This window comes from Oxyura jamaicensis, chromosome 1 (assembly GCF_011077185.1).
Source record: "Oxyura jamaicensis isolate SHBP4307 breed ruddy duck chromosome 1, BPBGC_Ojam_1.0, whole genome shotgun sequence".
Classification (NCBI taxonomy): domain Eukaryota; kingdom Metazoa; phylum Chordata; class Aves; order Anseriformes; family Anatidae; genus Oxyura; species Oxyura jamaicensis.
Window position 1 is genome coordinate 173079704 of NC_048893.1, and position 24116 is coordinate 173103819.

A 24116-nucleotide genomic window follows, 5' to 3' on the forward strand; every position below is an offset into this window, starting at 1 on the left:
GGGATGTACTCTGCAGCATCCCTAATAAAACAACAATGAATGGTGAGATTTCAAGTATGAAAGGAAAGAAACAGAAGTGCCTGGCTCACATGCGTTCTCTAAATAACCTTTCCTGCTGGCCCTGCTAGAAACAGAGACAGGGTCTGTCTTCAAGCTAAGCGAGCTGGATGATTGGTTTGACAAATATGGCATGTCTTACAATTGTGCATCAGAGCAAAGGTTGGAAAGCTGATTGCTGAACTGGAACAATCACATTCCTGTAGATGGTTCTCAGTGTGGGCAAAATGAGAACCCATCTGCTGGCATATTCACAGTGTAGGTAGCCTGTTTAATACCTCAGAGGTACAGTTCAGCATGTTAATAAGAGTAAAATTCACTTTAAAATTCACAAAATGAGTGCAACTACTCTCATTTCTCCTCAAATATTTGCTCTGTAATTATTTGAAAACATTTTGTAAAACTTCACAAGTGATTGCAGTTTACAAAACAAAACCAGTGTGTACAGTTATTGCAGCACAAGTATATGAACCTCTTACCTTTTGGGTAAATGTCTTTCAAAGGCACATCTCCAGGTGCTAAAATTCTGACTATTTGATTAGAAGCCAATAAAGTTACACAATTGGTTTGTTTTGCAGCTCCTCTTTTCCTTCGGGCTCCATAATAAAATGAATCAGGAGAAGCATTGCGACTCAGAGAAGAGTTTCTTTTCCAGCTGTACACTTCACTGGGAGACTGCAAGAGAGAATATTCTACTGAAAAAGAACAGTTACAATAATTGAGCCTACAAATAAATATTAGTTAGGTGCACTTCCTGTCTAATTTCAGACCAAATGTAGCTACTGTGGCTACCTGATATGGCAAGAAAAAAACCTGGATTATTTTGTCATTAAAAACTCTCATAAGGGGTGAAAAAACAACAGATCCATACAAGCTTTAGGAAGTCAGACGCTTTGAAGATCTAAAGTTGAATCTTTTTTTTTTTTTTCTTTAAAAAAAAAAACAAAAACAAAAACATTGAACCAGGAACGTTAACAAAAAATACACTTATCTGGAAATAAACTCTATAATGAACTACTACCATAACCTACGTTTTCATTAACGTAAATAAATGCTAACATATCTCGGTTAATAAATTTAACAGTAGACATTAAGGCTGTGATTTGGCTCCAGGATTAGAGACAAAAATGTAGGTATGCACATATCCAAACCGTGCTTCATCTTTCTCTACAGTCAGTAGAGCCTAGAGAGCGAATCATCTGATCTTGAAGAAGGCTTCTGCATTTGGTCAGCTGAGAATTACGTCTATGAATAAGAGCTTAGATATCTTGTTCCTATGTAAACACCTACTAATACCACTAACACCTGAACTTAGAGGTCTAAATCTGAAGTGTTGTTCCACCACCCTTGCACTCACATTTACATATACATGTAACACTATGTATAAGGAAAGACAAGCCCCTAGTCTAGATCAAGGAGAACAAAGTGTTTTGTCACCAGTGTTAGTACAGAGGTGTGTGGCATCTTTAGCACTCCCTCCTCTAGGCTTTCTCCCTTGTCCTGCAATAAACCTGCATCTATTTATAATGGTTATATGAATATATTTATAATGAATATACTATATATAATGAATATACTCTTCATATTATGAAAAGCTAGTGTATTCATTCTCATAACAATAAAATACAAATCAGGTAAAACTCAAAAGCAAACTACAAAGCCACAGGGAATGCTTTGTTGTCAAAGACATATTTTTTAATCCTTCTGGATTTCAAAGTATTTTCTTCCATCATTTGGCTTTTCCCAAAATGTATGCCCTGTAGAGCTAATTTTTCTAATTTGACCCGGTCTATTAAGCACATCACCCCTTATATGTATCACCAGACAGTAAATATAAGTTAAGTATTAAACATAAGACTTTTATGTTCCTCGTGTTTACCTCCAGTCTTTGCAACAGCATTAATCATTGCACCATTAAGTTTCACTTTCTTTTCTGGTCCTTGTCTATTTTTGTCACAGGATTTTTGGATATAGAGTGGGCAGGATTACATACAGTATTTATACTTAACCGCTTCATTAAATAGTGACCGGGGGTGTAGTTTTGTTACCATTTTCTGCATCTTCTTTCTTTTTCTTAAATCTAGAGGCTTGCTAACTGCTGGACACTGATCAAAAAGTTCACAATGAACAGTTCAAAATGATGCTGATATCATTTTTCTCAGTGGTTATATTTAAAAAAAAATCTAAACACAATTTTTAAGATATTCCTCTAGCAGCACTATCTGCAACTTACCTATGGTGAATTTTGTCTATGCTACACAGTATCTTGCCCAGTTTCTTATTATTTCAAACTCCAATGAAACCCTTTTAGATTAGACTGTCCTACCAAATGATTTACATTACATGAATGTACCATTTACTGTCATTCCCTTCTTCTTCTATGTCATTTGGTAAACAGGTATTTAACTGGTTACAGAATAAATGAGATCATATTACTTCATTGTATAATAATGCTGAGTATTTACCAAGAGGTCTGGGAAACCAATAACAATAGTAGCGTAATTATGTTCATCTGAGAAAATCCTGTTGGGGGAGCTGATCTTTTGTCCAACAGCTGCACTGAGGTTTTCTGAAGATAGCTGGTCACTTGAAACAGCATGCGGCACACTCAGTTCTGATGCTAAACAGGGAAATTAAACAAAATGAAAGTCATTTAATCCAGATGTGCAATAGAAAACAATATTAACTACATGAGTCCTGAGCACTAATCATTGCTGCTACTTTGAGGATAAACTTACTAACAAGCAGAAGATTTGATTATACTATACTATAAAAAAGAAAAAAAAAGTCAGGAAATAATGCTATTTTTGTGAAGTTAAACACTTAAAATCAGGAAATAATTAGTTTTGTATTTGCTTATACCACTTAATTTTGCCCTCTACTGCACAAATAAGACATGAAGTCTATGGCATAAAACAGTATGTGATCTCATTAAAGATTGTTTTAATGCATGTGCACAAAAAGGTAAAATTTAGGTTTGTACACGTATTTGTCAATGTCACATTTCTTGGTGGCTGTCTTTCTGTCTTTTCACTTTAAATAATGTTATTAGTAACACTTTTCTGGTAAATAATGGTCTAGCTTTCTTTTTCTTGAAGCTAAGGAAAACTAAATTTTATTCTGTGCAACTATAACAGCCCTTTACCTTGCCTTATATTACAAACACAGTCAGAACCCCTGATCTTTAGTTCTGCAGCGTCTCCTTTACCTGGCAGCAGGAGAAAATCTTTCCTTCCTCAAAGGATAAATGAATGTGGGTCAGTGGAAAACCCACACCTGTCTACCTTTTCTTATCTCTCCTGCCACAGGTCCTGCCTCAAAGAATGACAAGAGGCTGAAGATAATACATTCTGGGTTTGCTGGATGATTAGGAAAAAAAGTGGAGAGGGGATAAGATAGCCTTTCATACTGGAAAAATAACATAACAAAGGATAAATAAGGCACAAAAAGCATGCAGCAATGCACTGTCCACAAATACTTTCAGACTGGAAATTGTAGTAAGGCTTCTACCCATCTAAGGAATGATACTCTGTAATGGTTTCTAAATAAGGCAGTAAGAGGAAGGAAACTAGTGCGCTCTGATGGAGCTTGATAATTTGATAAACTATACAAAAGATAAAAAGGATCCTAGATATTTAAGCTGTGATAAGAGTGCTTGGTATCCAATTTGTTGCTGTTTATGTAAAAAATAAGCCTTATTCGTTGTTTGCCAATAGTATTTGCTTATATCATGTTTATACCATGTTAATCTCATTCTTCAGATTTAAGCTAGCCTCAAGGATCAGGAAGAAATTTCTCCCTCTTTAACAAAAAAAATGCAGTGATTTTTTTTTTTTTTCTTCTGTCTCTCTCAGGCACACTGGAGACAGGTGACTATGCACATATACTTCTAGTGTTACTAAACCAGGCAGACTAAGGATTTTATGCACCTTGATCAGGTGCTCAGGGTTGAAAGTATCAGCAGATCTGCAGACAAGCAGATCTTACTGGGCAGAATGATGACCACTGGAAATTTTTGCCTTCTTCTGTACCGTAAGACATGCTTCATTTCCTAGCAGCATCTGGGAATTCTACTGAACAAATTCCCCCTATCTTTTAACATAGGTGTGATGGTGCACACTTTCTGCAGATCTTTATGATGAGTGACTTCTGTTAGGTTTTAACAGGAGGTCTTTGTATTCTCATAAAGTGTCAATGTTTTCTAGCTCATCTGAGCATGTGTAATAGATCTACAACAGTATACAGATTGGGGTCATCAATATATTTGGTCCCTTCTATGTGCTAATAACTGCCTAGTCATCTTTTTTCATTTTCCATTCTGTATGCTTGTATATTTCCTGGAAGTCCATGACTGAAGGTCTTAAATGCTTTACCCAAGCAACCTGAAGTTTAAGCATGGAATTTACCATGCTTTTGGGAAAGTTATTATTAACCAAACATGATAAGGGGAGGACAAAAAGAGAATCTGAGAGAAGGTTACCCAGACCTTTAAAGCAAAGAGCCTTGTTTGTGCAGCTGCAAACACAGAAATTATTAAAAAAAAAAAAAAAAAAAAGAAAAAAGAAAAAAAGAACAAGCCAAGCTTGCATTCAATACCCGTTGTTAAGCCAAATCCCATGTCAGCTGGCTCTTCATTCAATGCATACAGCTGGCAAACCTCACTGTCTTCAGCCTCCATATGAGCACGCTTGGTTAAAAGAAATTTCCTGTAAAGGATACACATTTATAGTAATTCCGGATTAAACTTCTAACTCTAAACAAGAACTTTTATTTTCTGAAAGAGCAAAAAGATTCTACATTCATATAAACAAGGTTATCAACATCTTTTTCTAAAACTATGATTTACCAAACACATGTGAGACAGGAGAGGGTAAGCCAACCAGAAGCAGATTTGTCTTCTGGTAACTATTTACGTACTTTTATCTGCTGTGCATTTATATAAAAATAAGAAAGAAGAGTGATATTTCTTTCACGTGACTAGGAAGTAAAGCAATTAGGCACTAACTCTGGACTATGTGGCTGTATTTCCAAAGCCAAATCCACCAACATTCTAATTGCTAAAGATCAACACCAACCTCAGTAAAACATGCATACAATTAAATCTAGTCTAGATTTTCAGAGGTGTGAATGTAGGCATGTCCTGTAGGTTTCCTGCTTTACAAGCCTATCTGCACTTTTACCAGAGCAAATCTGCATTTTAAACACCAACTGTTTAAGTCTATTTGTTCTTACAAACTGAAAAAACAACTCTGAGACCAGGAGTGAAACTCCTGAATATAAACCAGACATGAAGAAGACATCATGCATCAAGAAAATGGGGTTTAACTAACTGATTTGTTCCGTTTTCCACCAAGAGCCACCGGTCTTCAGCCACAAGGAAGACAGATTTCAGATTGATTGGAAGTGAGATGGTATGAGTTTGGCCCTCTAATACATCCAGTACGATAAGACGGTTTCTGTAAAATTAGAAGCCAAGCAAAGAATAATTAGATAGGTATGTATATGAGGTGATCCATTATAAATCAACATAACACAAGCATATAATTTAAATCTCACCCCTCTTCTTTGTAGAACACCAGCCAGTTTTTGTGTGAAAACTCTCGGCACATCTTGTAGCTGCTCTGTACAAAAACACATCATACAGCAATTAGGGTTTGTTACATTAGTCCCAGTGAGTTTCCCTGACTCCTCTCGAAGTGTACTCCATTTTTCCTTCACTTGGAATAACTCACTCCATTAATTACCTTTCAAAATGCTATCTAGCCTGTCTAGTCCCAAGTTCCAAAATTGCATCATAATTTAGTTCATTATTTTGGACATAATACCTTGTAACAAAATGTTCTGTTATTCCCAGCTCTAGTTCCAAAGAGGGAGATTTTCAAGATACATATCCACAGCCAATATGACTTATTTATATATTTGATGTCACTATTTCATAACAATGCTGTTTTCCATGGAAGGTGTTTAAACATACAGAAGGGTAAACAATTAAGTGCTCATGCCCCCACAAACAGTAAAAGAAAAACAATCCTGGGGCAGTTTTTCCAATACTGAGTTTTGGTTTCCAACAAAAACAGTATAGTAGAGGCAGGTGTTACTCCTCACCGTCTCTTCCTTGCTGCTCCACCAAGATGTTCTCTTAGGAGACTCCTGATCATCTGGCAAGAGCAAAAGTCGGCGAAGGGCACCGTTGTTTGTATCCAGCAACAACACAACATTGCTCTGTAAAAGAGAAGCAGATCTGTGTACATCTCAAGCCCATTTAAGAGACTACAATAAATGTGTTTGAAGCACTCTAGTGACTTAGATCATTTTGAAATGATGACCCAGACTTTGTTGGTAAATGTAGGCTGGATCTTGGTTCATTTCACAGCTCATGGAGAAATGTAATTGTGCAGGTTATGTACATATAAAAAAAGATGGAATGATATTTCATTTTTTCCAAAGTGTTTTATCTATACAGCTTTTGCATAAACTCTAGAAGTTAGACCAGTATGGTTTATGTGTTTAAGCTGTAGTCAGCTACATATGAGAGACACGCCAGTTCTGCTTTTCTGCTTTGTCAAGCCACTAAAATATTTAGTTTCAGTTTTTATGTTTCCTTAGCATTACTCTAAAGTATCCATTGCTTGAATTACATTGAAGGTGAAAAACTGGTGAGCAGAGAACTGGCTTAGTATTTTCTGCCAAAGTTCATACTTCAGATACCTTGGAGCCTATTGAAAATCCCAGTGTGCAAAAATCCTTCTGTGACCTGCATGCTCAAGGAGCTTACATTATAGTAGTAGCATGCTGCTGCAGGACAGCAGGATGACTCTAGAGGATCAGTATCCAGGATAGGATACTGAACAGAGTGGTGCAAGCATTCTCCACATAAAACATGAAAATATGGCATGCTAAATTTTAAACATCTTCAGATTTCTCAGATTGTTACTCAGTGCCGCAGGGTTTACACAGGATGCCAGGTGATGGGGAGAGGGACAGTATTGCCCCTTGCCAGCCCTGGTTCAAGCACAGGGAGAGGACCACAGCATGTCAGTGATGCTTTCCCTGGCTGCTGCACAGCTTGTCTCCAGTTCTGTGACCCACGTGTTGCATGGAGCTAACACCCTGATCCGCTATGCTTGAGGAGCAACAGCCAAGTCTGGAGTGGATGACATGGATGAATGCACCTGACACAGAAAATACAGAACTTGGTGAACCTGCTTTTTTTTTGCAGGGTCATTTTAAATGTGTCTTTTTATGAAGTACTATAGCTGTTCCTAAGGGGTTTAAGAATTCAAGAGAACAACCATTCAGGGGCAACCTTAACTGCACCAAACGAAATGTAAAAGGTACATAAGAAGAAGTTAATTAAGTCTCGGGTTGAGCTTTTTGTTTGCCATTCAAGGAAACACTAGGTTCTGCTAGGGCTTACTAAAAGTAAACTGTCTACGTACAACATCTGCAATAACGCACGAAAGACGTTAAGGGAGCAAAACATAAATTCCCACAAAATTGTCCTAAATAAACCAAATACAAACAATCTGAGTCACAGTGTTTTTGTTCTTTTGGGGTAGGCTTCATATTTTCACTTGGATTATTTGAGAGAATTAACTTTATTCAATAATGACAGTCATTTGAAGCTAAATATGGTAAAGCATTTAAAATATTACCACGTTATTTGGAGCATTTGGGAATTTCAGCTGGAGTTCAGTACTCCTAAAAAAAGAAGTTTGCTTATGCATTACAAACCAAAATTATAGAAATGCGGTTCGGGAGAAAAAAAAAGGCATTTGCTTTGGATGTTGGCTTTCTGCCAAAGCATTGGTTTTATTTATATAATTCTGCAACAGCACTGCTGAACCAAAGAGATGTATTAGCCTTCTCCATGAGATAAAGGACACGTATGAATCAAGTACATTCTTCCACTTAGCGTTGAATTTATGAGAGTAGATAGTAATATAAAAAGCCTCTCCACTCCACCCCTTTTGATGTTAATCGTTTCCTTCTGTGCTAAGTGACTGATGTATATTCTGTCTGTGTGTAAGAATAGAATTTTGCGTCACTTGCGAACACATCCAAAAGCAGCTCTGGCAACTCTTCAAGTGGGCTGGGAAAAGACGGTGGTGTGCAATTCCGCTGTGTTTGTTCTTGACTGGGAGAAAAGTAACCTTTGGGCGACCTCCCGACCCCGATGTCTGGAATTCCAAACTTTGGACAGATGCAATAACCAATCTCATGAAGTGCCGTGCCTTTATTTTTAGTTACTGCAAAGTTTCCCTTTCCTTACTGCTGGTTTTATTTTAGCGAGCATTTTCCTCTTAAAAGTCCTTAAACCAAGCAGGGCTGTGATTTCACTTTGCTGGTATGGGAAGTTGGTCCTTATGGTCTTACAGACAGAGAGGAGTTAGGGAAAATAATAAATTTCAGTTTCAGAGAAGGACAGTATAAACAACTCAGTTTTACCCTTTGGTATTCTGATAATTCTCACAGTTTCATTCTCTTCTGCCCTTGATGCTCATGTCTTGAGCAAGCAAGCTTGCTAATGCTCTCCTTTGCTGTCAGCTTCAGCTGAGGCTGATTTTTAGCTCTGGACAGCATGCACTCACCTTGCCTTGTGTCCCACAAGCATCTTTTTTTATCAGTGCCACTCCACAACCTCTTGAGTAGCACACCTGTAACAATTCTGGCACTGTATATATTAGGCATGGACACAGGGCAGTGTAGCCAGAGATGCAGACCTATCACAGTGTTCATTAGGTCTAAGTGATAAAAGTCTCTGCAAGAACTTACGGTTTGGTGCTCAAATCATCATGCCTTTAGAGGCAGAGAAATGCATGCAGGTGGATTACTGGCCTTCTAATTAATGCAAATGGCATCTTTCAGATAATTTGGGAGACCTGATTGTCCTAGAGATTTCAGAATATGCAGGACAGAAAATAGAGATATGAGCTTTGTGCTTACAAAAAAACCAAAGTCTTCACCTTTTTTAAGATCCAAAAAGACGAGAATTACCGTCTGCTAGTTTTGAAGGAATACATCCTCTTCCTGAGTGCATGTATCAGACTACCATGGAGATAAGAGGTTTCAGACGTTTGTGCTAGTAGGTTGCAAATCCTTCCATACGCAGGTTCCCACTTGTATTTCAGTCCAAATCACAAGCAGTTAAAAACAGTCTTCTTTTAAAGGATGTTTACATGCAATGAGCGAGGTGGATCCCTGTCAGCTCCTGTGTCACATACTCCCTCTCTCACCACATGCTATCTGAGAGTTTCGACAAAGAGCTCCAGCAGCACGTGGGACAGGGAAAAGCACTTCCCTCCCTTCCTATCCACTTCCCGACAGAGAAAGATAAAAGCAGAGTTAAAGGATGCTGGCAGGACACTGCCTGGGCAAAGTTCATTGTGCTCACTGAGGCAGACTGTAGGCTACTGTCCATCCAGCTGTAGCCCTTCAACAGTGCAAAGTACTTGTAAGAAAAAACGGAAGCATGTGGTTAATTTGTAGACAAATCAATTCTCAATGTGAACTTTCTTCCTTTACATATCCCAATTAAAATCACATCTAAAGCTTATCAAAATTCTTTCCATGCTGTACTTGTTATCTTTCTGAGTGGTAAAAGCAACGGGTACAGAAAGAAAAAGGGAAAAAAAAAAGGAAAAAAAAAGGAAAGAAGAAGGAAAAACAGGAAAAATGGGGGAAAAAAAAGGAAAAAAAAAAAAAAAAGGAAAAAAAAAAAGGAAAAGGGCAGGCATGTTGCTTTATAGGAAATAGAGGTATGTCCTGGAGTACTTATGGGGAGAATAGGGCACAGGCGTCACTACTTTGAAAAGATGAATATTTCTCCTTTATGTTGCAATTTCCACCTTACAAAGAAATGACCTGAGATTTCAGAAGAGTCTTTCTAGAATCTATCAGCTCAGTTTAAACAAACAAAAAATGGAGTCAAAATAGGCTGTGCTCACTGAGATGAATGGCCACTGAGTGGAACAGTATCATCTAGCCTTTCTTCCTAGAAGATCAAGAGATGGCTTAAAAGCAAATAAATCTCTGATTTGTAAAATTAAATTAAATCCCCAAGAAGTTAAGTTTTAGTAAACTTTTATTTAAAAGGACAGGAAGGAATGGTGATTTTCATTTTATTTTACTGGAGGGCCCTACTGCATCCAGATGGATGTAATCTGAGAAATAAATCACAAGGTTATTTGAAGAGCTGCAATATCTAATCCTTTCCAGCAGTTATCATCCATTTTAAATTATTTTTTTCTATTATGTAGTCATAAACATTTATCTCCAAAGATCTTTATTAAAGCAAGGAAATTGGAAAAACTTCATAGCTTTTGATATTGCTTAATTAGTGGATTTATGAAATATCAGCTGTCGAGTGGACTTCTTTTAATTTTTATAAATGCAACTTCTGATTTCTACAAATATACTTAATATTTCTTGGTCTTTTTGCAAGTACATACAGACAAATCTCTAAAGCATCACACGCCATTTATGTTACTTGTTTTTCTTGCAGACCTGTTTGATGCACCCTTAGAACAAGTAGCTAATCCTTGGAGCCTTGTCCAAAACATAGATGTACCACTGATCTACTTGTATTAATATGTGAATGCTGCAAATTCTAAGGTTAAGGTTGCCAGTGATCTTAGTACACCCAAAGGCAGGCATCTTGACTATTCTAGCTGTCCAGGCTCCTTCTGTAGCCAATGGAAAGAGAAAGGCACCTCCAGAAGGAATTAACTGTTTTGCAGCTTAGCTGGGATGAATTTTCTTTCGCATCAACATTATCCACTCAACAGACACAGAAGGTACTCGGATGATTAGTTTACACTATACGCTTAGACTGTACACTTACTTGTAATATCATAAACTAAATCTCATTTAATTTCATATACAGCAATATCCACCTCATTTCACAGGTGCACCATAAAAGCACACAACTTCTCCATGGTTCCATTGCAGGAAAAGCTGGGTATAAAACCTAGGCTCCAAGTAGAAGAATTAAACTACTTGAGAATCAATCTTTCAATTAAGTAGGAATTAGAAACACAGTGATTGCATCACAAGCCCTAACATTAGGAAGGATGGCAGTGGCTGTGAAGACTACAGAAGGTGTATTTGGCTGATCTATGCTTTGGTGCCTCATTTAAAAAGCAATTGCAAATAAACTACTAATGGTGTTCATGGATATGAATATGAAATACACAAGAGCAGCATTTTGCATTATTTTTTTTTTTTTCTGTACAAGACGCTTACTTAAGTTACTCGGTACATCTAAAATAACTTTTGAATGGTGTCCTAAGTATACAATGCAATACGATTTGCAAGCAAGTGTGCAGTTTAATGAAACACACTTTCACACTCAATAAACTTCATGTTAATACTAACACTGTGTAAGGAGTCATAAGATAATGCAAAGCATTCAAAATATTGTAATTCTGTATTACTTTCCAGCAGTATAAGTATACTTAATTTCAGACAGGATTTGTTCAATTTAGCACTTGCTAAGAAACAGACAATATTCAAACTTTTGTGAAAAAAAACAGGAGGTTACAGCTCAATGTAAGTCAACTGGAAAGGGGCACTGAGCTAGCATAGAACTATCTATTTCAGAGTAAGTCATACTGTCATTGAAAAATATATGCCATGAGAGCAGGCAAAACCAGTCACAGAGTTAATTAACTGTCTAAAGCTTCACGAACAAACCTCTAATAAAACCCTCAGTGCTGAAACTGAATCCTCCTGTGATTTGGTTAAAAATGAAACTAGCAGGACAATTATTTTCATGGTAGGAATTTCAAAGACTTAGAAAGCAAAGAATATTGCTTGCTGGGCTTTATATTAAAAAGTGTGAGACATTCTAAACATTCTTAGACACAAGATAGACTGCCATCTGTTTTACAGTTTCCTGCATTGACTTTGCCAAAAAAGGCCAAGGATTGTTTGGAACTGAACAAATTTGTCATGTGCATCTCAAAATAACCCAAATCATACTTCTATAGCTGCTCAAGACAACCACGCAGGCAATTGCGATAAGCAGGTATCTTCAGAATCTTATTTTTCCAGTTGGCATTGGAAAGCGTCCAAGACAAAACTAAAGAAGGCATACGCAGCTCTACCAAAGGCAGAATTGTGTTTCTTATAAGGTATTGAGCTTAACTGTCATGTTTGGGGCTAGAAAGTGCCATCAACACTTGACAAATATTTCTGGAACAACAGCACCACAGAGACGCTAGTTACGTAATGACTGAAAACTACTTAAATCCCAACTGAGTGCAGGAAAAGCTCTGCTAAGCTGGCACCTCTTACCTACCGAAAAATGGGCAGAAGAAATTCAGAACAAAATGAAAAGGAAGAAACAACCAACAATAATGACCACATTAAATGCTAGTGTCAAACTATGGTGGCTGGTAGGTAACATAGAGCGTGATAAATATTAATTAAAAATGAATAATAATAACCAGCAGCATTTTATCAACTGTTGTCCCTTCTCACCCTTCGGCAAAGAAATTTTAAATTGGAAATGTTCCAATCAGTCACTGATAGTAATGGAAAGGCAAAAGTATGTGGAAAGTATGCATTACTTGACTCTGAAAAAAGGATTCAAGTCAAACCAACTCTGAAGTTGTCAATGGTTCTAAATTTGCATTGCTGATACAGTAAATGTCAAGGCTTACATAGCCTTCTTTCTAGTCTCAGTACTTCAGATGTTACAGAATAAAAAATATCAAGATTTAGAAAACATACCAAAAATAGTGGTGTGAAGCAAATATAAGCAATATGTTACATCATCACTCAGAAAATGTCTCTTTCATATACTGCTCAAAAATAAAAAGGGGACAAGACTGGAGCAGAACTTAAATTCACATAATAAACCAGCTTTCTTTGTACTTTTCAAATGCACATTGCTTTCTGAGACTCCTGAACACAACTCAGTCTTCTCTCATAAAGGCCAATCTCCCTCTACCAGTAAGAGAAATAAGATAAGCAGACAGAACTCAACTTCAGTAATGCAAAACACATAATGGGTTCTTTTAAATCAGCAAAAAAGTGCAAGAGAAAAATCTATACATAAAAACTCAAGCTGAGGCAACTCTCAGGCTTCAAGTATAATGAAAGAGAACATTCAGAAGGGGTAGGCTTATCCAAGCTTTTTCCATCTACAGAGGTAGACTACATTAGTGATTCTGACATTATGACACTATTTAACTCATCAGCAAACATTTAGCTGTAGTTTGCTGTTTGTATGGGTTTTGTTTTATTGGTTTTGTTGTTATTGTTGTGTTGTGTTTTTTTTTTTTACCTGTTCTTCATGTACAAGCACTTGACCTTTGAGTGGATTTCCCAGTGGTGCCACAGTCACAAAAGGTTGCCAGACATTTCCAACTGTTCTTGGGAAGAGGTCATAAAAATCCACAAAGGATCCATTCTTACTAGAAACATTCATGAAGTACAAGGAAACAGGATTGCATGTAGCAACATAAAGAACATTTTCAGCTTCATCTTCTGAAAGAGGAAAATAAAGGAAAGGCTTCTGATATCACATACTGTTATTTTGGAAATACATATTATAAACTAAGCAAACGATATAGTAAAATGTACAGCAAAATTACTACCATGACAATTACCATCACACAGGGAGATAAAGAGACATAAATGGTCTCTTGATACTAACTAAATGTTAACAGGCAGACTCTTGCCACAACATTACGAATTCTTTAAACAAGTAGTCCGAGCCACATTTGTGTAGATACGACTGCAGTGTCTGCCAGCACATACAACATCTGTCTAAAAGATTTTGTTTCTTTATAATTTTGGTTCTACCTCCTCTAACCCATTCTCCCCTTCAATTAATATATTTAATAATTATTTACACATGGGACAAATGCAAACTTTGTGAAAAGTCTGGCACTTTCAGCTGGACCTCAGACAATTCTTAAAATCAAACCAAAGCAATGCAATTTCTCTTTCGCTGTCATAAAAGTTTGCAAATGTACTTGAAACTCAGGCTACAGGCAGAAAAAGCAGCTTTCCAGTATTGATCATCATCAATCTGTTTATAATATGCAGTGAAGTTTAGACATGTTTAACGATGAATCATAGAATCATAGTAGAGAATCATAGAAACACAAGGTTGGAAAGGACCTACAAGATCATCTGGTCCAACCATCCTCCTATCACCAATATTACTCACTAAGCTACTAAATCATATCTTGTCCAGACCCTTCTTGAACACTCCAAGGGATGGTGACTCCACCACCTTCATGGGCAGGCTGTTCCAGTGCCTGACCACTCTTTGAGATAAAAAGTTTTTCCTGGTACCTAATCTAAATTTCCCCAGGTGCAACATGTGGCCATTTTCTCGAGTCCTATCATTAGTTATCTGAGAGAAGAGACCGACCCCCTCCTCATCACAACCTCCCTTCAGGAAGTTATAGAGAGTAATGAGGTCTCCCCTGAGCCTCCTCTTCTCCAGACTAAACAATCCCAGCTCCCTCAGCCACTCCTCATAAGACCTGTGTTCCAGACCCCTCACCAGTTTTGTAGCCCTTCTCTGGACATGTTCCAGAGCCTCGATGTCCTTCTTGTACTGAGGGGCCCAAAACTGAACACAGCACTTGACGTGCGACCTCACCAGAGCTGAATACAGGGGGATGATCACCTCCCTTCTGCTGGCTACACTGTTCCTGATACAAGCCATGATGCCATCGGCCTTCTTGGCCACCTGGGCACACTGCTGGCTCATGTTCAGCTGTGCATCGATCAACGCTCTCAGGTCCCTTTCCTCTTCACAGTCTTCTAGCCACTCTGCCCCAAGCCTATAGCGTTGCATGGGGTTATTGTGGCCAAAGTGCAGGACCCAGCACTTGGTCTTATTAAATCTCATTCCATTTGCCTCAGCCCAGCAGTCCAGCCTATTCAGATCCCTCTGAAGGGCCACTCTACCCTCAGGCAGATTGACACTACCTCCCAACTTGGTATCATCTGCAAACTCACTGAAGGTACACTCAATCCCCTCATCCAAATGAACCCTAAAAGTGTTTATGAATGTTCCCAGTAATGCAATTTCACTTTGGGACATAAGAAATACAAGTAACTACGGCAGGTTGAGAAAGAATTTTAATCAGTTTAAGCATAGCACTATGCAAGTTTTAACTAAACTCACCAAGAGAAAAAGTCATATAATAATTTTTTGAAGTTTTATAGTGTTGAACATAAAAATTAGACAGGCTTGCTATTTTTATGGCTGTTCTACTTTAATTACATATCCTTCTCTCAGTTTGAGGATGCATATCCTAACAAAGACCACAATGTCTGAAATTATATTCCCATTTCAGTGGCTGATTATTTTTGTATTTAATCTACTGTTAAAATAATTTTTAAAAAGTAGAAAAAGATAAATTATTTTATTTATCCTCTGCAAAGATACCCAGAAATACAAACTACTGAAAAAACACCAGTGTGTTACTAGCCTTAGAACATTACATATGCATATTATCCTTTTATATTCTGTCACTGGCTGCCAACAGGCACTTACGATGTCAATAGCCCAATTCTTCTTCATCTCCAGGATATTTCATGTATTTATGATACTGGGAATCATTACAAAAGTTCCTAGCTTTTCTTACTGTACCTTTTGTTACAGTGACGTCGCAAACAAGGTTAACTTCACCCAAAGGCAGTGTCCAAAAGGCAAGTTCTTCTGTGAAATTGAGGGACCGGGATTCATGTCGTTCCAGCGGAAATCCTTGAATATTTAGGTATATAGGGCCCTAAAACAAATGATAACAATGAGGGCTTGCTAAAATACTTTGCTTGTCATTATTCAAACCTAGAAGTCTTCTTCAATACTGTTAATACTATTAACAACAGAAACAATTAGTAAATGGCAGAGTAGATGAAATACTTCTTTGCAAGTTCTCTGAATGTCCACAGAGCCATTTTCTTCACAATATAGAGACCATCATGCCTTCATCTTTAGTTATTTATTGGTTTGGAACCATTATTGCTCAATGGCATGAAGGAAGTATCATGTTCTGATAAAACACAATCCACGCAAGGGAAAGAATCAGGATCTTTTTTTTGTCTCAAATAAGTTCAATGGCAATTTTTTTGTTATATGAATCTCACATCACATTAGCAGTTCAGGTTTTTTCCCTGATGCACTGGAGTAATAATTACTGAAATTAGGCCAAGAGCTCAAAGCTGAAAAGGTTTAAAAGCTTTAAAGCTTTGACTGCAGATCAAATTGTACCAAAATTTCAGATTCAAACCTGGCAGTGCCAAAGACCCATAAGAATGCAGCTGCATGTAAAATAAAAACAGGAAAATGGCTTTCTTTTCAGTCAGTCTCTGATCTTATCCAAAAATTGAAATCTGGGGGCTGAAGTTGGCCACCTCCAAGCATCCAAAACAGCTACAGAGTTCCTTCAAACATGGTACTTTCAGTATCCTTATAAAAAGCTCTTTTCAAGAACTTCTGACCAAATGTACTGATTTTTAAAGCACATCCCATGTTCTAAGGGCTAGGTACACAAGAAAGGTCATTTTAGGTTCTTCACATCCAAATACACAAAAAGAGTATTTTATGTATTAAAAAAATACACAAACCTTTACATCTATTTTTTGAGTTTCTGTGGGACACAGCAGTTTCTGTTGTGCATTCCCAGGCTGATCGATTTTCCAGTAGCCTATAAATTTATGATCTGGTAATGGCAGTCTGTCAAACAATGCAGGAACAAACGAATTTTTATATTCATTAACTTGCAACTGATATGGAATAAATCATTTAAACAACAGCATTTTTCCAACTAACCATATTTAAAGATTCTCTTGCAGAAAATGCTTCCTCGCTAAAATATTTCATTTATTTTACATTTTAAATCACAAAAAATTTAGCCTTCTGGAATACTAATACAATCACAATTTAAACAGCATAATAAAAGAAGGAACCTTTCATATAATATGGCCTCAAAATAAAACTTTTCCAGTCTGAATTATTTGAGGTATGTAATAAAATATATGAGACGTCTCTCGCTTTGTTTTATTCAGATTAGGCAGAATGTGGTATTACCACTTACAGGAACAACTGTAATTGACACACTTCTAAAAAGCCAGCATGATAAGCACAGTAAACAATGTGGAAAGTTAACTATGCAATAACTTCAGTGATTTTTTTTTCCATATATTATGCCTCTGTTCACATGAACATAGGCAATGTAATACAGATGTGAGAGTCTGCCACTGCCTTCTGGCCAGTACAGCCTACAGGAAGGGCAGAGATTTCTTTGAGAGCCTCTGTTGGTTTTATTGGTCTAACTTCTTCATTTCTGTACTTTTTACTTGGGGAAGGAATATACAGGCCAATGCAAAACTCGTTCTAAAATTCATATAGGAAAATAAATATGATGGAATATAACAAAGTAGCTTGACAGCAAATAAGGCTGTTTTTCCCCTCTGTTCTCTCTCCAGTGATTTGCAACCACTAAAGGCTGTTTGACTGTGTTGATTGGCACAAATACATTCAAGCTAATGAACTCATCCTTTTGGTTTCTTTTATTTAGGATTCATTGCTCCTAAAGAGACCTCCTATCAAAACTGCATTCTGCATGACAAGCAGTCGCACATTACTGTACAGCTCCAGGACTTGGCAAGAGAACAGAAGACATTCCCTCTCCCTGTTTCTATAAATATCTGCAAAGTCTATTTTAAGGAAGTTCTCTTAAGACTGTTTGTTAAAAGCCTGTGTTCAGCTTCTTCTGTCCTGTTTCATGATGTTTTCCTACTGTTATATTTTTTTCTCCTCTCCCCACAAACCAACCTGGCCCCTCTGGATACCAGAGGTTTGTTTCTATTCTTCTTGATGCTCTTTTCGGAATAAGAAGTTATCTCCAGTCAAAAATCCGCAGTTGGACTACATAGGAATCTTGGCAATATTTAGTATTTTTTTTTCATTGAGAACTTAAGAGAAAATGTCAGGGAATGAACACTAATATCCTCTAATCTTTCCAACTCACGCAGGAAAGATGCATTAACATTTCTTACTGGAATATTGACACCAAACCTCAAGCAACATGGAGAAGCCAGTACTCACAGGGAGTCAGTCTCCATCCCCATTCTGCATTTGGACCATATGCCAAGGCAGTCAGATAGCCAAAGACACATTTTATTATTTGGAAATAGAAAGTGGTTTGGATGCTACAGATCTTAGACAAACATCCAGCTGCCAGCAATACACCACTGGGGCACATAATGAGGAAAGTGAATGAAATACATTCCACCAAGATGGTAAAAGGGCTGGAGTACCTCTCCTATGAAAAAAGGCTGAGAGAGATGTCCAGCCTGAAGAAGAGAAGGCTCCGGGGAGACCTCATTGTGGCCTTTCAGTACTTAAAGAGGGCTTATAAAAGAGATGGAGAGTGACTTTTACTTGGGCAGATATGATAGGACAAAGGGGGATGGTTTTAAACTACAAGAGGGGATATTTAGATTAGATATTATGAAGAGATTCTTTACTTGGAGAGTGGCCGAAACACTGTCTCAGGTTGCCCAGAGAAGCTGTGGATGCCCCATCCCTGGAGGTGTTCAAGGCCAGGCTGGATGGGGCTTTGGGCAACCTGGTCTGGTGGGAGGTGTCCCTGCCCATGGCAGGGGGGTGGAACTGGGTGATCTTTAAGGTCTCTTTGAACCTGAGCCATTCTCTTAGTCATTATTTTCCTCAGTCAAAGAATCAGAATATTTATTCTTCCTCGCTCCAGTTTGCACTTTTATACCTTGCCTGATTCTTCCCAAATTAGAAAAAAAAAAAAAAAGCCAGACGCAAAAGAAATGCAAATACAGTATATTTTACTTTAAAATATTTAAGATCATTAGGAAAAAACGTTCAGGATGCACGGTTTCCACATATAGACAATTCTTAGATAAATGCATTCATGCAGTCTGAAAAAGGGCAAGCAGTCCAGTCAGAAGATAAATCAGTTTATCCATGAACCGGAATTTTACTTCAAGCATCCATTTGAGTTTCAAAATCATTTATTGGCAAAACTTTGGTTATATCTTGAGCCAAAACTGTCTTGTGTGCAAAAAGAAACTAGAGATTTTTTTTTTTTTGGTAATCATTACTATGAGTAGGATAATCTCTGATATGCCTGTAATCAGCAATAATTGTTTCCTGTTAGCTCAATGGTACATCAGCTTCCACAAGGATTTAGATTTAGTTTTTAATTCCTTACACATTACTGCCATGGACAACATCCTAGAAATAACTGGGTTCACTAATAATCACGAGTACTTACTAAATTTTAAAACAAAACATGTGTTAATAACCAGCTCTAACTGAATACCCTGCTTTATATAGCAACAGAATTACAGATCGCATTCCCAAAGAAACAAAACATTTCCACTCTGTTTGAGCTTTCTGGAGATTTGCTTTGTTGATAGTTCCTCTCTTCCCTTAGGAAAACTAATTTCTCCTTTCTCCCAGATCCTTGAGGTTTTGTTCTCCTCCCTGCTCCTGAAAAATTTAGTTTCTCTAGGGCAGCAGACTAAGCCATCACGAACAGCAAAGAGGAGGGAAAGGCAGATCAGAGTTTAAGAATAAAACAAAGAACACAATTCTTAATGCAGAGTTCCTTTGTCAAGAGAAGTAGGACCTGACAGTTATTTTTTAGTCCATTTCACTGCACAGAAACCTGATCTAAGAAAGACAGAGTATAGAAGAAGCTGGTGGCATTAAAGGTCTTATAAACAGTCTACCTCCTGAATGACTTTCAGGAGAGGCTGTGGGTACAGAAGGACCAGAACAAAGTGACCACACTGGAGACATGTACACCTCTTAAAGTTTTCCTCTACTGAATATATATGATACACAGTGAAGTACAGAGACTTTTCCCAGGACTTAGAGGTAACAACAACCAAGTTTTGAAAATAACTTGAAGTGACAGTGCTAGTAAAAAGCTTCACAAGGCAGTTCTGACACTCTGCAGTATTTCAAATGAATTAAACGAACCAAACACTGCTTACATAAAGGGCAGACAGAATACTGTGGAAATGCCACCAGTGGCTAAAATTTGAGAAACAAAGAGATCCAATGGGTGTAGGAAAGTGCAGTGGGTGGGTAAGAACTGTACTGAAACTCAATGGCTATCTCCAGCTGTAATGTACCCTGATCCATGCTTTCCTCAAAAGCTGGAAAGGGCTTATAGAAGAGAAAAAACACATGACAGGCTACAGTAATCTTGTAAGGAAGCCAAGACTTACAAGCAAGTTCTACTGAACTATTCCTAATCACTTCTTTCCTTATGGATGTGTCAGAGTCTGCATGTTAAGAAAAAAATTGAAATAAATTTATTTGCTCCTAGTTTTACACCATTTTCCTTATGATCACTGCTGTCGATGAAATGGTTATGTAAGAACATTTGCTCAGAAACGACGACAGGCACAGGACTTACACTTGATGTGGCAATTCTACCTCTATTATTTAGCCTGATTTCCTTCACACACAGCAGTCTAAGGGAAGACAATTTGTTACAAGATTATTTTCTAGCAACTTCTGATGCTGGAAAACTTCTTGGAGTGACACCAGCAGTATACATATTTTTCACTTTTTAATTTAGAAAATGCACTCATTTTAGGCTAATTGAAAAAAAAAGCATTCAAAAAGTCAATAGATCTTGCTTTATGAATGTATCCATTTAAGTTTCTGAGAAAACACTGGAAAACAGCTAAGAACATGGTAAGAACAAAGTTTCACTGAACAGATGTTCTCTACAGTCAGCTATCCTACTATTACAGATGTGAACTTTGACAGGTAACAGAACTGTTTAATGCTTGATCTTGTAAACTAGCTTAATGCTGGAACAGAATGTAGTATTCAAGGACTTAAACAAAAGTCTCTGTTCAGTCTAGCTGAACAGACATTTATCCCCCCCCCCCCTTTTTTTTTTTAAAATTCAACTTAAATAAGATACAGTTGGAAATAAGAACTTTCTTTACTATCCAGATCTCTGTACTTAATGAAAATACTTTTTGATTAGAATATAAGCAGTAGATATTCAGAAAATATTCATGTTAGGCTACCTGTTCCTTTACAGTCAAGTGCAAACACACACACACACACACAAGTGCACAAGGATGGAAAAGAGACACATATAATATGAGCCAGATCCAACATTTAACTACATGCTACCTGAAAGGACTGGACTCAAGAGAACAGCAAAGCCATTAAAATTTACATATGTGTATTACATATAAATGATCCAGTTCATACAAAATGAATATTCAAGTTCTAGCAAGCACCTAGAAGTGAGTAGTGAAAGGAGGGGGAAAAAAAAAAGAAAAAAGGAATGGGCATTTCCTTACGGATAACCACCAGAATTAGAGCTGAATGATCTTTTACCTACGAACTGCCAACAGTCTGAACCACACAACAAAATGGCAGATCAACATGAGTTCAGACAAATGTGGCATAACAGATGCTAATGGGAAAACAAAGTGTACATAAAGAAAGATAATGAATTACAACAACGAGTTATCTGTTTTAGCCATTATGTGCTGGCAAAGCATGGTAGACAAGCCATCTGCTTTATTCATCATTGTGATAAAAAAGCAACCACTCAATAGGTAATACCAGGAGATACAGACAATATCACAACTTCCTAGCTGACAATATTGCACATGTCAGTGTTTTGAAGAATGGCCATCCTATTTAATAAACACAACCTCAAGGAAACAAAAAAGCCCAAAGGATTAGGTGGGAAAAAAACTAAAGCATTATTTTGCTTGAAAAACAGTAGAAAAAACATTCTGATAAAAAACAGGCTTTTAAAGTTTAACTCTGTATTCTGTTTTGCCATCTCATTAAGTCTCAGGAATTAAGCAGAATCCTATCTGTCTAATAGTAGAATAGGAGAAAGTTCCACACAACAAATATGCTACAGAAGAATGAGCTGAATACTGAATCAGGATCTGAAATAAAAGATACCAGGAGGTTAACATTTTATTTCTGTATCTCTGAACAGATGTAGAATTTTTCTAAAGGGATATCAATTAGTTCAGCTTGACAATTGCTTCACAAATCTCCTGAGAACACATGAAGTCAAAGAGAAAAGGTCTAATATAAAATACCAATTTAGGAAACAAATGAATTAGCATTTACAAATTTATTTCTCTCTTGAAAAAATAACTACTGCAAGAACTCTTTCCTAAATGGTAATTAGACACCACCTCAAATTCCTCCCAAGATTAAGTATGTTAATTCCAGAGCCTAAGCTAAAATTCCCATAAGGGTCACTGTTACTCTCTGTTAAATTTCCCCTGAAATTTCAGTTGAATACAACCATCAAAGTTCCTTCTCTTGAGACTCTGCACTGCAGTGTGTTGCTCATGTGTCTCGTGGTTTTGTTCCTACACTTAACGCAATTATGTTTCAGCAGCAATTTAAATAATTGTAATTTCTCTAATATTTTTTCTCCATTAATAGATGACAGACTTCTCTAGAATGTATTAAAACAAAAGAAGGACTCACAAATTGTTGGATCCAATAGAAACTTTAAGACATTGTACTGGGTCTGGCTGGGATGTTAACTTTCCCTGCAGCAGCCCATACAGTGCTGCGCTCTGCACTTGTAGCTAGAACAGCAGTGATATCACACCAGTGTTGTGTCTGCTGCTGAGAAGTGCTGGCACAGCATCAGGACTCTCTCTGACCCTCCTAGGGGGTGGGCAAAAAGTGAGAAAGAAACATCAGCAGGGCAGCTGAGCTAAACCAACCAAAGGGATATTCCATACCATATGATGTGACACTCAGCAATAAAAGGTGGAAAAAGGAAGAAGAGGGGAGGGGTGGGCTCTCGTTGCGAAAACGTCTGTCCTCCCGAACACCGGCTACGTGCGTTGAGGCCCTGCTTCAAGGACATGGTCAAGCATCGCTCATTTGTGGGAAGTAGAGAGTAATTTCTTTCCTCTGCACTTCCACACAGCCTTTACTTGTTTTGTTTAGTTATTCCCTTTCCCCCTCCCTCTTCCCCTTTCCCTTTTTTTTTTTTCCCTTTAGTTGAATTGTTTAATTAATAATATTTCCTTAATAATATATATATATATATTTTCTCTTTAATTAAATCATCCTTATCTCAACCTGTGAGTTGTTCTTTCCTTCACTTCTTCCCCTCCTCATCTGAGGAGGGGGAGTGAGAGAGCGGTTGTGGTGTTCAACTGCCTAGCACGGTAAAACCACCACAGACATGCCACAGAGTCCCTGCATAATAGTCAGTACTTCAGTATAGTCATACAATCATCTAGGTTGGAAAACACCTTCAAGATCACGATGTTCAATCATCAACTTGACCTACTGAGACACATTACTAAAACACGTCCTCTAGTGCTACACTCAGATATCTCTTAAATAACTCCAGGGATGAGGACTCCACCACTTCCCTGGGCAGCCCATTCCAATGCTTGACCAACCACTCCATGAAGAAATTCTTCCAAATATCCAATCTAAACTTCCTCTGGAATAATTGTGATTTTGCAATAATGATTTTTCATGTCCTAGGATCTCTGGAAATGCTTTTGTATTGCAAAACCTGTTACTTAATTTTACATTAAATGTAATATATTAAGAAAAGTCTCAGTATGAAGAAGATCGATCACAAAAAAAGATAAGGGGTGAGTGCAGGGTTCTGCAGAAAGGACCCAGAGGTTAGCATTTAAAAAACAGACCTGAGTTAAAAGTTGCAAGAAATGCAAACATTGGAATTTTTAAAATGAACTGCTGCATGAAATACATCCCTGGATTCTATATTCTCTTACTACTCCACTCAGCTCCAGCAGAAAGTAACCTGCTCATTTTCACACACCATGTTTAAAGACATGAACCAAGTGCATGTGGGAATAAAGAAAGCATAAAAGAAAAAGAAAAATTACCAGAGGCATTAAAAACGGGAAGACTGAGAGAAATAGGTGTGTTTAGCCTTGAGATGACTTTCTAGGAGTAAGGATATTTAGGAAGAAGGCTGACTTGCTTAGGGAGTTTACAGAACTCCGTCTCTGAAAGTTTTGACACAGATCAAGGG

The 24116-nt window shown here is 37.5% G+C and overlaps 1 protein-coding gene across 1 annotated transcript in view; it reads right to left on the reverse strand.

The window, feature by feature from the left end:
• VWA8 (von Willebrand factor A domain containing 8) overlaps positions 1–24116 on the reverse strand; it is a 187576-nt gene that overhangs the window by 52779 nt on the left and 110681 nt on the right. The window contains exons 27-35 of the mRNA XM_035322136.1: positions 16657–16765; positions 15680–15818; positions 13349–13551; positions 6163–6279; positions 5614–5678; positions 5388–5513; positions 4654–4763; positions 2523–2677; positions 537–732 (exon numbers count right to left, since the gene is read on the reverse strand). Coding sequence (XP_035178027.1) covers positions 537–732; positions 2523–2677; positions 4654–4763; positions 5388–5513; positions 5614–5678; positions 6163–6279; positions 13349–13551; positions 15680–15818; positions 16657–16765 — 1220 coding nt within the window. The remainder of the gene's footprint in view (positions 1–536; positions 733–2522; positions 2678–4653; positions 4764–5387; positions 5514–5613; positions 5679–6162; positions 6280–13348; positions 13552–15679; positions 15819–16656; positions 16766–24116) is intronic.